General features: G+C 34.8%; 1 protein-coding gene across 1 annotated transcript in view; it reads left to right on the plus strand.

The window, feature by feature from the left end:
• The window catches only part of eys (eyes shut homolog (Drosophila)), a 178,783-nt gene that overhangs the window by 150,026 nt on the left and 11,487 nt on the right, over window positions 1-17,270 (plus strand). Inside the window, exon 44 of the mRNA XM_023327993.1 lies at window positions 11,974-12,146. Within this exon, the coding sequence (XP_023183761.1) occupies window positions 11,974-12,146 (173 nt within the window). The remainder of the gene's footprint in view (window positions 1-11,973; window positions 12,147-17,270) is intronic.

Here is a 17,270-nt window from a genome sequence, read left to right on the forward strand (position 1 = left end):
AATATAAATTGAAAACTAAGAGCGTAGTGACTTGTAGTTGCTCGGTGACGCACATTAGATTTATGGATGAAATTTTTGTGAAAAAACAGGTGATTGGAACCTGAATGTTTTTGGCCTCCTTATTTTGTAGTTGGGATGTTTGACATCTGTGTCACTTTTGAACCTCAGGTACAGGTCACAGAAACAGATGTACATTATTCAGCAGGTGAAAATTGTTTCCAAGAAGTGTTCACCCCTACACACGTACTGTAAGTGGCTCTCTGTAATAAAAACTGTCAAAAAAAGTCAAAAGATATTAAACCACCAGAGAAAAATATGAACACCTGTTCAATCAAAAGTGATAAAAACCAAAATCTGTGGACTAAGAGATCCGAAAATCTATACAACTGCTTCATTCTTTCCATGTACAAATATACTTATGATCAGTGTGGTGCAGCTTGCACCTGCATCCTTTGCTCCCTGACTGTGAGTTCCTTGCTGGGGTTCTAATGCTAATGGCATCCCCTTGTGCCTCTTTCTGAGCAGTTATTGGAAATTTTGTGGAAGCAGGTGGCAACATCCTGCTGGGAGTATGTCTTTAAGACACCTGAAGACAGAAGAGAGATCATGAACACACTTAAAGATGCATGCCAGATTTTATTTCATAAGACTAGTTATTTTGTGAAGACTTTGTCTTTATGTCTTGTATATTTTTCATTGTTTGTGGACAGTTTATTTCCAGGGGAATCTTTTTACATGTATGCATTACTATTATTTTTGTTTCAAGTGAGATGTAATAATACAATTTCTGTGCTTAAAGTGTGATCTTTAAACAGAGTAAGGAAACTATTAGGACTGGTACATTTTAAATTAATATATTTTTTCATAAGTACTAAGTGGATTTATTCATCATAAAATGCATGTGAATCCTAATAAATAGTTTCATTGAAAAGTTAATTGATTTCAATAGATCAATTGAAAATGTTACGCCTAATTTTGTTGTGTCACAACTCCGAGTGTTATATTTTAAGACTTTATTTCCATTAATTTTTAATAAATTATGGCTCACAAACACTGAAAGGCCCAATTTTTTGTTTGTCAGAAAATAGATTGTTGCATAAGATCAATTAAAAGGGAATTTTAATACAGAAATGTTTGTTCTTGATCATATTATATCCCATTCAATGATGGATTACACTATTGACTTCACAGTTGTTCAATTGACACACTCAGCTTGGAGGGTAAACCAAATGTCTATACCAGAAGAAACCGGCTGGTTAGAGGGCTGAGTTCAAGTATATTAGTAGAGAGTTGAATGCAAGGAAAAATACTCAAGCAACAGGGATAATTGCAGTCTTGAGAGGGTTGCAAAGCCATAATTTATGGGAGATTCACATTGACAACAGTTGAAGTAAGATAATCAGAAGCCACTAATAATTCAGGACATGGGCTACTCATTTTGTCTCATTTTTATGGTATAAAGTCTGATGTCTGACAATTTGATTTAATTCACATAAGAAATCTGGAAACTCATCTAGAAGTTAAGAGTAAAAGCCTACAGCTATTATTGCCTTATTTATTTTGATGCACTTATATTTGTTTAAAAATGTGTTTGTAGTGTATCTTTTCATAAAATGGAAAAACACCACAGATGCACATCTGAAAAGATAGATAGTTTTATCAATTTAGCCAGAAAATTTCAAATTTTGTTTTGCAAAATTCTCCTTTAATCCTCCATAAACACTGAATTAGGCCTACTTGGTGTTTGATAATCGTAACAAAGAACATCAATCTAGTTTTATGATATTTTTAGATATTGTTATCTAACGGTAGGTCATTAACTATGTCAAGGTCCGAGAAACACTTTTTGTCAACATAAGATAAACAACCTGTGAAATTGTGAACAGAGCAGCTCACTCCAGTTTACAACATTCATGGTTTTATTTTTTTTGGGGGGGGGGAATTCTTTTTAAACAAATGACATATTTATATTGTATTTCAATATTATTTATAATATATATATATATATTGGTTCACAAGTGCAACACACATTTCTACACACAGTCTTGGGAAAAGCTCCACAATCCACCATTGGTTCATATTTCAATATTTGATGCACTGCAGTAACCAAGAGAGCATTTTTTGTTAATAGTTGTTGTTTTGCTTGCTTTACAAAAATAACTGCCTTGTGTATTTTTTTTTAATCAAACTCCACAGAGGTTATTCTAAGGCCAAACTTGAATCAAGGATTTTAAATGCTTAAATGGTGTCTCACTAACCAGTTGGGTGAAAAATTTGGCAGAAAATAAGTAGCAGTTTTTCTATTCGGCCAAACAAGTTTTTGTATTTAATTAGTTGCTATTCCTGAGGAAATTAACACAAAAACAGCAAGCAGAGCTCTGCCAAAAGGAATTGTGGTCGAAGATGCACCTTAGATGTGAATTAATCTTTTTTGTAGTTTTTCAAATGCCCTTGTTGATCAAAGATTATTTCAAAGCAAATGCTTACATATGCAGGTAGCGGTTTTGTTTTGCTTGTTTTTGACTAATCTTTTTTTTTTTTTTGATAATTTTGCAGGTATGGACAGATTTGCTTTCTCGTTTGGGGTCATTAGTGTGGTATAAGATTTTTTTTTTTTTTCTTTTTCTGAACATTTTTGTGGCAGTAGTGGTGTTTATTCATTAGCAGCTGGGCAGGAAGAGCAGAGGCAGAATTGAGATACATGCAGTAAATGGTCTAAGGCCGGGAATTGAACCAGGGACAACTGTGTTAAAGACTAATCTTAATTTGCAATCTTTAATTCCACATAAAGTGATAAAGAAATATGCCACTCATATGAATAAATTTGCCCAATGTTGTTTACTGAGAGCAAAACATGTGTTAGAAGAACATAGTGATGAATAAAAAGAGGCTTTGGACACACAAGGCTAGTTCCTTTTTAATGGAATAAATGCTATTTAGGCTTTTTAAAGGTTAAAATCGAAAGACTTGGGATTTTGTTTAGTAAACAAGTGAATATCCACATTGTGGTCTTGTTGTGTAGAAAATATTTCCCAGTTTATCCCTGTGAATTAGTCAGCGGTAAAAGTTGTTAACCTTCTCTTGGCAGAGGGAGGTTATTATGTCTCAAGTAATACATAATGTCACGAAAATAAAGATTTGTTTTAAGAGATCACTTGTATTGGTGGAGTTGTTTGGAGTAAAACATATTCTGTAAGTATTTCTTTTGAAAGGGTCATAGTAGAGCCAGTGTAGAGTATCACTGAGGATTTCTGAAAGGAAAAGCAAGAATTAAAGCTCGGAGCATGGCCATTGGAACATGAGAATTTGCATAATTTCAAAAAGCTCGAACTTTTATGGTGATGTAGAATTTCAAGCTAATGCTGTTAGATTTATATAGTATTCTGCAATGAATACTCTGTGTCTTTCAGTATGTTCCTTTGTCTATTCCAACACTGCACTATGTAAATGGTGAATCAGGTTGTCATAGCTTAATTAGCGCAAATCATCAAAAGGACATATTAAAAAAAATTATTTGCTCACAAAAATTTTATATAGTATGCATTTTGATATTTTTGTCAAAAAAGTCTTGTGGACCTGAAAATGTCCTTCGATGCAAGGCAGAAACCAAATAATGAGTTATTATATTTTTAATTAATTTATAACACAGAGAAAACCTTAAAAAGTTAATCCCTTTGATTTAAAATTGCCCCTTTTCTGTTTTATTTTGTTCACAAATTTGCAAAAATGAATTGAATTTCGCATTTAGAAACACACAAATTGGTGTAGAGGTAGAGTGGGCGCCCCATATACGGAGGTAATTAGTTCATCATGCAGCCATCCAGGGTTCGATTCCCAACCCCAGAACGTTGGCTTCCCCTCTTTTCTCTCTGGCCGTTTCCTGCCTATTATTGCAAATAAATGTTGCCAGTGCCACAAAAACTAGATAGATAGACTGTAATGGTTTGTTTACAAACTGTTTTCTGTTCTGTAATACTTATCATTACCTAACCTTAAACCAGAATGTTCTGGAATTTCTGTACACATTCAAACATAAACAATTCATATAAATCAAGATAAATAAGACAAGGCACGTAAATCAGTTGGAAGAAAAATTGGATTGAAAAAAGTTGTTTATCAGCTAAAAACAATGATGGCAAAAATGATAGACATGAATTACTACTATGTGCAGCATTGTGTGCAGTATGGGTCAAACAGTGAATAGACCTCCTGGCCTGTATTTCCAAACAGCTTGTCAGTCACTCTCTCACACTCCCTTGACAGTCAAGCAAGTCATGCCCTCAGAAATGCGTCTCTTTGAGGCCTGCTATTATTACTGATTATTTTCAGCAGGACCACTGGCACACTGATCAGAAGGATTGAATTTAACAACAGACAGCATTGGCATGATTATATCTTGGTGAAAAATAATTAACTGGGAGCCAGAGATATTTCGAAACCAGCAATCAGTGATCCTCTGGAGCTGCATACTAACATCATTTTTTATTTCTGCAGCTTTTAAAGAAGCCAAAAAAAAAAACAACCTTATTATTCATGGAGTTTGTCATTTTGAAAATTTTTCTGTTGAAACCTTTTTCTTTTACCGCTAAATGTCAGTTAGAAAGGCAGACATTGTGACATAACACTGCTAGCAAGTTTGAGCCTTGTCCAAAAAACACAGAATGTTCTACAAATTTCTCATTCTCTCTGCTAGTTGCATAATAGCCCTTTGAATCAACAGAGAGCTTCGTATTCCACTGCATTGGATCTTACAATGTGTACCTCATTGCAATGCTGAAAGACTGTGGCAGCATTTTGATACTCGGATGGTTTATTTAAGTAGGCGCAAGAAAGTGGGTAGAGTTTATGGGAAAATAGAGGTAAATACAGAACAATGATTAAACTGAACCTGTTAAAGACCACAGTGGATCTGAAGGTGGGGCGCAGGCTGAGATTACAGCAGGTTGACAACTCTAAACAATAGTTAGAGCTACAATGGTATGGTGCAGCTCAAAGGATATTCATGTGTTAGAATCTTCTAGTTACATTCCAGGCTTAAGCAAAATGAGAGTGTGTGGTGAAATGCTCTTCATCCAGTCTGACTGTGTTTGTTGTTTGCAAAGACGAATTTGTGAACATTTTGATCTCCAGATGTTCGCAGTTGGTAGAGACATACCGTTGCACTTCAGCAATCCAAATTAGTTGTGCTGGTCTGTCACATCAAACTCCAATTAAATACATTAAAACTTGTGACTGCAACTTGGCAAAATGTGAAAAGGTTCAGGGTTTTCAACACCTTTGCAGAGCACTGTACAGTTTGAAGCAGGTGTTGGTCTGAATGTATGTGTTTTCTCAGGTGGAACGTCTATGCAGTAGAGCGAGGACTGTCTCTGGCCCAATGACCTCACACCTTTGAATCTTTGTGTTCGACATCCAACATGCAGCAGCTGTGCAGTGAACATTAAAATCTAACTAAAAAAAGGAAATAAGCTTTATTTATTATCCTTTATTCTTATTTATTTACCTAACAAACATTCTTCTATTAAACTGCATTTCTTATGAGCTCCTCTAAATATATATTTTTTCTTTTTAGCCAAGAGCCTGGATATATGAAATACATAGATTTTTACATCACTAAACTCTGGCTTGAATATACTTGAAGAATGGTTGAAGAAATTCACGTTTCTTCCAGAGGGCAGAACTGTAGAAATGTTGCCTGATCCCTTGAGAAAAGTTCCCTTGGTGCTTTATTCCTCCTTTCTATACGGATTTTATTTCAAGTTATCATCTTTGTGTGCATTTCTATGGCACCATATTTGAAAGGAGTGCAACCGAGACTTAGCAGACATCACCCTGATTTACCACCCAGGCAAATGTTTGAAAGAGAGCCTGGAAGAGGTCAGGGAGATATCGAACAACCTTCTGCTCAAACAGGAGGCTGAATATGTCAAATGTGTGCTGTGTGCAAATTGCACCTCGCCCCTTTTGCCTTTATTAAAATTTAAATTGCAAATAATTGGCTGAGAGACTAGTTACCTTTCACTCGATCCACTCACTTATCCTCCACTCTTCCTAAGTGGAGGATAAGGAGTAAAGTATCTTTTGTATAGCTGTGTCCAATTGGCTCCTTACAGTGTTGGAAAGCAAATGGCATTTCAGCACCAAAGCAATTCTCCTCTATAAATAATATCAACTCCACCCGGTGGCCGTTTTTTATTCTCAAAAAGTATAAAAGCTTTCATCACAACAACTGAAGACTTTCATGGCAGTGGAACTATTATGGGAGATCTCTTTTGCTTACCAGCATGCACTTGATAATGACTGCGCCGTGAATAACTTACAAGTATGAAATCTGAGAAAATCTGAGCATACCGTTCTGTCTGCAGTAGCAATGGTATCATACGCAAACTGCTCCATTATTCATCATTTTATCTGGTACTTATTAGATTAAAAATGTATATCTTCTTCAAAATTCATTCAGCTTCTGTGCAGTGCCGTTCTCGTTTTGAATGGCCTAAGACGTGTCGTGTAACGGCTTTAATGCATTTGTGATTAAAATATTCAAATTAGTCTGCAAGCTACAGTTTTGATACCACAATTATGTAATCAAAGTGATTGCCTCAGGCAAATTAAAATAACCTTTTGTCACCCCACACATCGAGATTTTGATTAGGGCAATTAAATCTCGAGTGTTTTTCTAAGCATATACCGTCTCCTGATCTACACATCTATGCGTTACATACAAGGAGTCAGAAACATCTGCTGCTTGTTGTTGCTCCTTCTGCTCAATTGAGTTTCCAGTTTATTGTAAAGGATGTACCTTCCCTGGAATTACATGATTATAAACAGCCCAATGCAGTTCCTCCTATCTTTTTTTCCACCGGGTCTAAAACTGAATTTCTTTGGAGAGCAAGGAAAGAGGATTGCCTCCCTCAGAACATGAAACTTCTGACACATCAGATTTTTCTCCATTATATTAACTCAGCCCTTAAAAATGTCTTTACCAAATCAGGGTTTGCTGATACATTGTTCTGAGCTACATATCAGTATTAGTTTATGTAAACTCTGTATGTAGACCTATCTAAATGCAAAGTTTATATTTTTATCAAAGATGCACCAATCGATTTTTAGGTTAACCTCTAAAGATTGTTTTTTTATAAAGCTTTATACTTTTTATAATCTTTATTCTTTTTAAGAACATATTTTCCTACTAGTCCTACTATTTTGTTATTATACAACTATATCTTATATAATTATTATTACAATAATTTAGAATATTATTGAAAACTTAGTTTATTTCAGTATTTAAATTTGCTAAGTGAAACACATTATATTGATTGTTAAACGCAGACTGATATTTTTGAGTCTTTATTTCTCTAAAGTATGATGGACTTTTTTTCTTTCTTACAGTAAGTAAAACATTTAAGGATAAAATATTAACTCTTCATCTTAACATTGCAGAGTTTAGCAAATAGAAATATTTTAGGTAGTTCTAACTGACTAAAGGTTTGGGATGATTTAACTTCAGACAGTGAGTAAAAAAAGGTGCATGTTTCTTTTTATTCGGTGTATGTAAACTTATTTTTTCCAACCACATTTATTTTTTTCTGGGGGTATTCTCTTTTTTGTTTGTTGTGATTATTTCTTAATAAATATAAGGATATTTTACAACCAAAGCAACATGTTAATATATTTCAATTTCTCTGATTAATTACCATTTTTCAAAAGCAGAAAAAAACTACACAAACACTCATCTGTTGTGATTTTTTTAGCCATATAAACTAAAGACACCAGGGGTATGTTAAGCCAGAGTCTACTACAGGTTTGTAAAACTGGGGAATTTGTTGTAAATGTATCTTTAGCTCAGATTATCTGGTGAACAGGGTTATGTTTTTCTGCAAAGTTGCCTGATGTTTAGGTCTAGAGTTTTATTTGAAGACCTCTTTTCTCATGTTGCCCTTTACCTGGAAAAGGAAGAAATTGTTACTAGGAACTCATGACCAACATGACAGCAAAGAAGCTTTCAAACATGAAAGGTGGAGAAAATATAGCTGAGCAGAAAGGGTTCCAAGCCCCCATGGAGACATACAGAAAGCTTGTCAGCTTTTATAAGAATCATCCCATTGTTGTGATGACTCACAAGCAGCTTTTTGAGAATTAGGAAATTAATAATCTTTACAGACAAATTATTATAATTCCTTATGAGCATCTTTTTGTCAGTTTGTCATTAACAGACATTAGAAATGTATTGATCTAAAAGGAAATTACAATATATCAACATAAGCCCCAAAATCTGATAAACCGCAGATTATCCAAATAATCTGTGGTTTATTTGATGTAACCCACAATTTATGTCAAATAATCTGTGGTTTGATAATAAATCAAGCCACAGATATGATTAAATTGATGATTAAATTGATCATTTAATGCCAGATTAAATCATATTAATCTGACATCAAATCATTAAAATCTAAATTGTGACTACTTAGCCAAAATCTTGATTTTGTTTAAATATCCAAAATCTATTTAGGAACATCATCCAGTCTAATTAATGATCATGTAGATGAAAATCAACTGGCATTCATGTTCATGTTTTTGGGTATAATCTTGAAGTTTATTGCAGATATTTAATTTGAGTGTCTGGTGGTTTCATGTATGATTTAAAAGAATCATAACAATTTACAGAGGAAATCAACTGATTTCCTGCAAGAACTTTTCTCTAAGTGCAAATAAAAAGACTCCATTTCCATTATCAAACTTTTAGTGCTGTACAATATTCCAAATTTACAATTGACAGCATGTTACTAGGAACTTGTAGAATTTGATGTGACAGTCTGAGTCAAAACAAAGCATTACTCTGAGGTGAAAGAAAAAGCAAAAATTGTTACAATATAAAATCTGAAATGTTTGTATCTGAGTCAGTACTTTGTCAGCTTACAGCTACAAAAGCTTTTTCTGATATATCCATCAGCTTTGTGCATCTAGAGAATAAAATTTTCTTTCAGCCCATCTTGCAAAAATATAATAACATTTGAGAATTGCAATTTCCAACTATTTGCACAAATTCAGAACTGGGTCTGGGTGCAGACTTTTAGTGAGTCATTCTAACACATGATAATGCTTTGATCTCTACTATACCATTGCAACAGTGCTTGTATGTTTATGGTCACTGGTCCACCTGAGTCTCAAGACTTTAGCAGCCAGGAACAGTGTTTCTTCTGATTTTGGGCGGTATCTAATAACATCCATCTTCCCATCAACTCTGACCAGCTGTGCTGAAGAAAAGCCTCCCTGCATCTCTCCACTGATGTGGAGAGTCTTTCATCTGACCAGAGTCTCTTCATCCTTTACAGTATCTGCCAACTCATGTCTTTTCCATGGCTCATAGAGGATTCCAAAGCATATCTTGTTTATGATTTCTTTCTGCAGTGTTGTCATTCTTGTCACAAAGGCCAGGTTTGTGGAGTTCACAACTACAACGATTCTCCAATGTGAGTTGCAGATGATGGGAAACTGCATTTCTGTCAGCTATGGATCTCCATTCTCCCCGAGTTACCATGGGCCTCTTTACTGCTGAGCCTCTTTATGCTTTCCTTTCATTTTTACTGGACAGTTGTGCTTTTATAGGTTTACACTTGTACCCTACTTTCTCCATTTCGTAATTGCTGCTCAAACCAAGCTGTGTGGCATATATAAAGCTTGAAAATGTATATTTATATTCTATATTATAAACCTGCTTTAAACTTTTGCATAACTTTATCCCTCCCCTATTTATTTCTTGCATCCGCAGAAAATATGGATGTATTCATTTATTCAAAGATTAAATTACCAACAACTTAAGTTTTTTTTTTTTTTTTACTAATTAGCTGACTTTTCAGGGTAAGTGGTTAAACTGAATTTTATTTAGGCATGTCAGAATAAAGGGAAAGAATATATATTCGGTAACACTTTATTTGACTGGTTGTGAATGACACTGTAATACTTTTATAACAAATTTATGTCAGATCATGATTTCTTGGTTAATGTCAAGTTGTCATAACGAAGACATTTTGGAAAATGTCAACTTTGTATTAAAAGTGTCATGATTTACCAAATGACACTTTATGGCAACAGTCATAAATATTCATGAAGACTTACTCATGTCCATGACAGGTGTAATGTCTTGTTTATGACGGTGTCATGACAGTCTTATTCACAACCCGTCAAATAAAGTGTTACCATATATTCTTACCCCAGTGTTAGCCTATCATGTTAGTCCTAATAAGGATTAAGGTTTAGTGACAACAGGTGAAAAGCTCAACTGGTGTGAATATTTTTGCAAGGCATAATGATTGAAGGTATTGTTTCGCATACTGTCTTACAAAGACCCTTGCCAAAAATTGCTGCTTTTTTTAATGCTGCTCACATTTTCTGATCTCTTTTGCTTGAAAATATCTACAAGTCCAGAACAAAGTCAGCTGACATTTGCGCTCTCACTTGCCATCCGTCTGGAACATCTTTGCAGCATTTCAACTCTAGAGCTGTATTTCATGTGTGAAAATGGCCTTCATGTCGGTGTTCAATGTTCACAGTTCCTCCACTCTATATTTTGAAAAAAAAAGTATGACTTGCTGAATTTCAGCCACAGTTTGGTGTAGAAAATAAAGATCTTTGAACCTATTCACCCATGATAGAAACCTATATCTATAGTTAATGTGTCGTCTGCTCTTGAGGTAAGTTAGGTACCTTTACTGTATTTTAGACTGTTTTAGAAACTATCTGGAACTTGTGAACAAAACCCCATGCAATTTAAGAATTACATTTAAAGTGACAACTTTAAAGACAATTTATTCAATTTAAAAGAACCAAACTTCCTTGTGTCGGTTGTCAAAGTCTATTAAAAAAAACCATCTGTGCCTTTTCTGGTACATCTCATCAGTATTTTCTATTGTTGTCTCTTGCTGTAACAAAAACCAGCACAGATGGCAAAGACAATGAGCTGCCATATACAGATGAAACCAGATATGTACATTTAAAAAAATAATTCTCACTGATAATGGATCAGACTAAATATTATTTGACAGCATTACTAAAATTATTTATGTCTCATACATTTGAAAATAATAGGCAAGATAAATTTTTTTCAATTAGTTTTATTATCATTCAAAGTTGGCAAATTCTAACATTACTGCATGGTGAAGTAATTTTGAAATGTCCAGATGAAGATATGGCTTTGATAAGCTTCTGTTGCTCATTCTTGTAAGTTTTTTTTCTCTTTTAATCATCAAAATTATTCATATTACGTATTTTGTGTTGTAAAGAATCCTTTTTGTGTCTTAGTAGGCACAGTCTTTTCGAACAATTCTCAGCTTTGATGGCAGAATGTAAATATTTCATTTATAGAAGCCATTTTCTGAAGGAGCAAAATAAATCCTACAGTGCTGCTGCTCAAAAAGCATTATTAATTTATAGGTCTGAAACCCTACCAATGCTTCCACTGTCTTATCTTAAACCTTTTTTTAGAATTGTGCATGTCGTAAGAGCACTTTATAAAGTCCCAGTCTAGATATCACTTCAGATGTTAGATCATTCTTTCTGTTCTTGCTGAGAGAAGAAGTGCGGGGGAAAGAAAACAGAAAAGGAAAGGAGACAAACTATTATATAAATTCTTAGTATTTCTTTGGCTGTCATACTGCTAATGACCTGCTTCCTGCTGTTATAATTCAGAGAATGTATATTCACCTATGCAAAAAAAAAAAAAAAAAACATCAAAACAGTGTGCCCCTGTTGTAGTTAGTAAGATGGAGAAAGCTTTAATAGGATTTGTATTTTTCTCAACCATTATCAGAAGATTTTTACTTTCATTCCCTTTGGCTGGACACATTTGTTTTCACCATCCACTCAGATCTGGGTTTGTTGATAGTTTTTTTATCTCATTCTTTTTTTTCCCCCCAGCATTGTTCTGTGAGCCAGTGCAGAAAGCGGCAACTAAAACGATGTCTCTGCTTACAACAGTGATGCCGAGAACTGGTTCTGCGAGTGCCCGCCACTCCACACAGGTCGACTGTGCCAGCTCAGCGCCTGCGAGCGCGGACCCTGCAGCCACGGAGCAACATGTATCCCAAAGTCACAGCTGGAGGCCGTTTGTTTATGCCCCTCTGGACGACAGGGGCTGCTCTGCGACCAAAGTAGGTGATAAACACGGAATAGGTTGTCTCAGAACATTGCAAAGTGGTTAAAGCAGATACAAATTCATTAAGAGTTGGCTCTGCAAACAGTTGGTGGATGAAAGCCTTGAGCAGTTGGTATAATCAGAGTCTGTTGTTGAATAAAAAGGATTAATGAAACTGAATTGAGCTGAGCAGGCAGAAACGTCCTCCTCCAGCAGAGGAGTCAGATAATCAAACTCATGGCTGCTTTGCTGAATATTTTAAAAGACTATTTAAAGTTTATAAGATCTATTTCCTCTAACTGGATCTCCAGTGAAAGGCATTATTTCTCTGTGCATGTACTTGTATCTGACTGACACCAGCTATATAGAGCTTGCAAACATGATTATAAAGTTGTGCTGCAGTATTATTATGCAGGCATTTAATAGCTGATAAATGACTGCCGCGTTAACTTTTTACACTTTTTGTATTTCATATGCCGTTTTATAATCCTTTACCTAGCCCCAAAGCAGTGCCATTAAAAAAACTGTGGGCTTCACAGGTCGTGACACGCAGAAACAAAAGGTTTTGCTTGACTAGACTGACTGTAGCAGCAGCAGGGTGCTTGGCATATAAGTCGCTCAGCCATGCCGCAGCCTCCGTCAGAATCCCAGCACCCACTTGCCAAACAGAGAAACCTAACCTTCTATTTTCACACTAAGTACATGGCTGACATTTGAATTTTAATCCTGAAACATCAGATTAGATCAAAGTCAAAAAGTGATCACGCCCCCTGCCTCCTGGGGCTTTTTTGTTCTTGGAACTTTGCACTACTTTTTGTGTGGTGCCTTTGCAAAATAGCAACAGTAATTACATGGGAGCCTAGCTGTCTTTTTTTTCTTCTCTCCTGTTGGAGAAGAGAGCTTACGCTGTTCATCTGCCAGGACATTTGAAACGGCTGCAAGTCTTTCCTTTGCAAGTAATATTTTTATTGTTTTGTTCTTATATCCAGCCATTAGTTACACATTTCACAAGGAACTACAAAGGAGCAAGAGAGGAAAATGAGAGATAAGGAATTGAAGATGGAATGCCTCAAAAGCATAAATCATCAGACATTTGAAAAATATTCAGTATCAGAATTCCGAGTTCTATTTGTACTCTGTATTAAATGTACACATATCTTAATATTGAGTCCTCTACAAAAGTATTTAAACTCTTATTCATTGTTTTTAATTGGAATTGAAAAAAGTCCAGATTTTTCGTCGATAAATCTAAAAATTGTTGTGTGCATTGTATTCAGTCCCTTTTACTCTGACACTCCTAAACAAAATTTAAAAAAAAATATGGCACAACTTGCAAATCTACCAAGACATGCACATCCACTGAAACTGACCAGCCAGGCAGAGAGAGGACTGACCTTTGAGGCAGCCAAGAGAATAATGGCAACTTACGAGGATCTTCAGAAATTCACTTCTCATGTGGGGAGAATTATCAGCCATTCACACAACATATCTGATCTCAATGGAAGAGTGATAAAAAGAAAGTCATTTGAAAGAAACCCATGAGAAGTCCAGTAGGTAGTTTGCCATAAGCCATGCAGAGAACACAGCATACAAGAAGTTGAGCAGGTTGTCTGGGTAGATTGGCAATTGAATCTTTTGGCCAACAAGAGAAGTGGGAAACTAGTGCTACAGGCCACTCTGAACACATTCTCCTCCTATGAGACATTGTAGTGGCCACATTATCAGTGGAGAGGCTTGAACTCTCCATGTTGGTCTATTATATAAAATCCCACTTAACTACACAGGAGTTTGCTCTTGCAATGTGAAATTCAAGGGATATCATTACTTTTGCCGTACACTATATATTAAAAGTTTTCACAGTTTTGCATCACTAAAACTGAATATTTGTCTGGTTTGCTACTTACAAGCCAAAAAGTTAATCTGTTTTCAATATCAAATGTTTCCAGTGGGGCAGAAATAGATCAACAAAGCCGGAAAAAGTAAATGCAAGTAAATAATCTTCAAGATTTCACATAATTAAACAAACACACTCACACAACAATCAATTAGCTGTTAGATAGCAAAAACATTCTTTAATGTTATGGCACACAATTTATTACGAAAATATTATCTTGTTAAAATGCTTGGTTTAGTTACATATTTTGTTGATTTCGGATCTGCTAAAACAAAAGGAACTCAAAAAACAAGTCTAATATCAAATATCAACTCCTTGTTACTTTTAGCACAGTAAAAAAACCTTTGTTCTTAATCTTAAAATTCACCACTGCTTATTTTAAAATGGAAAAGTTTTATCTTGTCTTCTCTAATGTAGTTCAAAAAGAAGTTTAAGATCTGATTTAGACAGTTCTTTTGCATTAGCATGATTCCTTTGGTCACTTTCACTCAGATTTAACTGATATTTAGAGTAATTTGTTCTTTCTATCAGTGCAGTTTCATGTACCTTAAGTGACTTCAAAATCTAAAAATTAAGTGTTTTAGTGGTTGAGCTTTGCATTGGATGAGACATTCTTTTTTTAACAGGTGTGTTTCTGTCTCTTAAGACTTTATGAGCTCAGTTAATTTTCTTCTGTTCGCAGTTCTAATGTTCAATTTTCTTTTGTATAATGTAGATTTTATAATTAAATCACAGATAATGTTGATAATATGAATCCTGACTATTCAATCACAACCCAGAACATCATAAGTAGAGTTTTACTTCATGTTTTTCTTGGTGGAAGTGCAGATTTGCCTGGGAGTCGTGCTGCTCTTGCAGATCTTTTCTGGATTTTCATTTTACTTGAACTGCCTTTTCGTCATGATATTTCAAAGAATTGAGAATTGTTGCCCAAAGCACTTTGATATATTTTTATAACCTTATTTGTACCCCTTTGATAGCTTCATTTTCAGATTCTCCATCAGTTATTTCAAGGAGTCGATGTTTGCTTGGTGTTGCCACCGAAGGGATTTATCACCTCTGGAGTTATTATAAGCTGATAATTCTGAATTATTACTTCTTCCCTTGAAGGAGTTCAAGTCAATTCAGGTCTGTCATGTTCTGAATCATACCCACAACATTAAATACAACTGCTGTGCATTAGCATTGAACAATGCTAATATGTTATGGTAATTTTGCTGCAGGGGGTAGCAGTGCTTCACCTCTTTTACCTCTTAGATCAACAAATTATGTATTCTGCCCAAGGGTGGCTAAGCTTGTTTATTTTGTACACTACATTAAGAAACGCTCCAGTTTGGTTCAAGTTTTGGAACCATCAGGACCTCTGATTAGTATTGATTTATTGTGGGTTTTTTTGCCTTTTATTATATAAAAATAGTTTTTTATTCAGGGTTGTCTTTAGAGATCATGAGTAGCCTTAGCTTCTTTGTGGGTGAAAAGAAAAAAAGAAGCACATTGTGTGTAAGCAGTTTTATGTCAGAACTAATTTCACAATCTTGAGCTTCATGTCATTTTGTTTTACTTCTGCAGCTTCTGCCGGTTTAGACTATATAACACAAATGCACAGCAAAGTGGAAATAATATTTAATAAGGTCTGACTGGATGTAGCAGTTTACTTCTGCTGTCCAAAAGTTACATCTTTTTCATTTTGTGATGCATCCTAATTCCTTCCAAATGCATGCAAAGTAAAGAGTCAGAGGCCATACCTCTTGAACTTTTTCATACTTTGAAATTTGTGATTGTATCATGACAGTGCATAGCTTTAATGTGATAGTTTGTGAAAACCTAAGTATTTTTTTTATGTTTACATGTATATTTTGTAATTTTTCACCAATAAAAAATTGTATTTCACCTCCTTTAGTCTGACACTACCAAATAAAATTAAGTTGTATTGCCTTCAGTAATCCCCTGATTAATAAACAAAGTCCATTCAGTTTCATTTAATCTTAATGTAAATTCAATTGTTCTGTGAAAGCCTTAGACATTTGTTAGACAACATTAGTAAACAAACAGCAACATAGAGACCAGGAAGCACAACTGACAAGACAAGGAGAAATTAACCAAACATCTCATAGAGGACAATTACGTCTATCATCCGATAAAAGAAAGATTATGGCACAACTACAAATCTGTCAGGACATAGTCATCCACCTAAACTGATAATCATGTAATGATCACAGTAGATCCAGAGGAACTGCAGAGATCAACAGCTCAGGTGGAAGAATCTGTCAACAGGAAAATTCATAGTTGTAATTTTTCACAAATTACAACCAGCCTCATAAATTTGTACTATCCTTTAGCTAATTTGTATTAAAGGATAATACTATCCTTTAATTAAAGGATAGTACAAATTTACCCTTTGAGAAAAAGTGGGACAATTGTTGAAATGGTGAAAGAACCCCATCAAATATTTTATTTGCTACAACTTATGTAGGGGACACAGCAAACATGTTGGAGAAATTGCTCTGGTCACATTGAGACTATGATTCAGCTTACAGCCCTAAATTCAAAACTCTAATTGTGGAGAAAAACACTGAACATCCCATGAAACATAGTAGAGGCAGCATCATGCTCTGGTTCTGCTTTTCTTCAGTAGGGATAGGAAAATCTCTGAGTTCATAGGAAGATGGATGTTGCTAAATACAGTGCAGTCCTAAAAAAACAGTGAGATGCTCCAAAAGACTTAAAAAAATGACCAGTGTTATGTACCTGAAACCTGTTATTTTTTTAAATCCACTGAAGATAGAGGATTTAAATTATTTAAATTTAAATTGTGAGAACAAATCAAACAAGATCAAGATTTTAAAATAATTTTGAACACTGCACCATGACAAGGAATTTCAACTATTAGTAGTTTAGGAGGAGCTGTTTTGCTTTTTCATTTACATAAGCTATTTGTTGCACATCAATCATTTTACGTTAGAAAAGCAATTACATTTAAATGCTGTCACCTTAAAACCGAAATCAGGTCTGATTAGAAATTCGTATTGGGCTGTATAAATGCAAGGAAAAAAACAGTTTATTTAGCTAATTTTAGGGTGTTGATGTGTTATTATTCTGATGTCATGAGTGCAAAGAACTTAATGGCAGAGATATAAATCAGCATATGTGTATGATCTAATTAAACACAGCCCAGTTTGCAGATAAAGTAGCGCAATGACAATTCACTGAGGCAGACAATAACCGGAGCATTTGCAGCTTTATTAA

Source organism: Xiphophorus maculatus, chromosome 22 (assembly GCF_002775205.1).
Source record: "Xiphophorus maculatus strain JP 163 A chromosome 22, X_maculatus-5.0-male, whole genome shotgun sequence".
Classification (NCBI taxonomy): domain Eukaryota; kingdom Metazoa; phylum Chordata; class Actinopteri; order Cyprinodontiformes; family Poeciliidae; genus Xiphophorus; species Xiphophorus maculatus.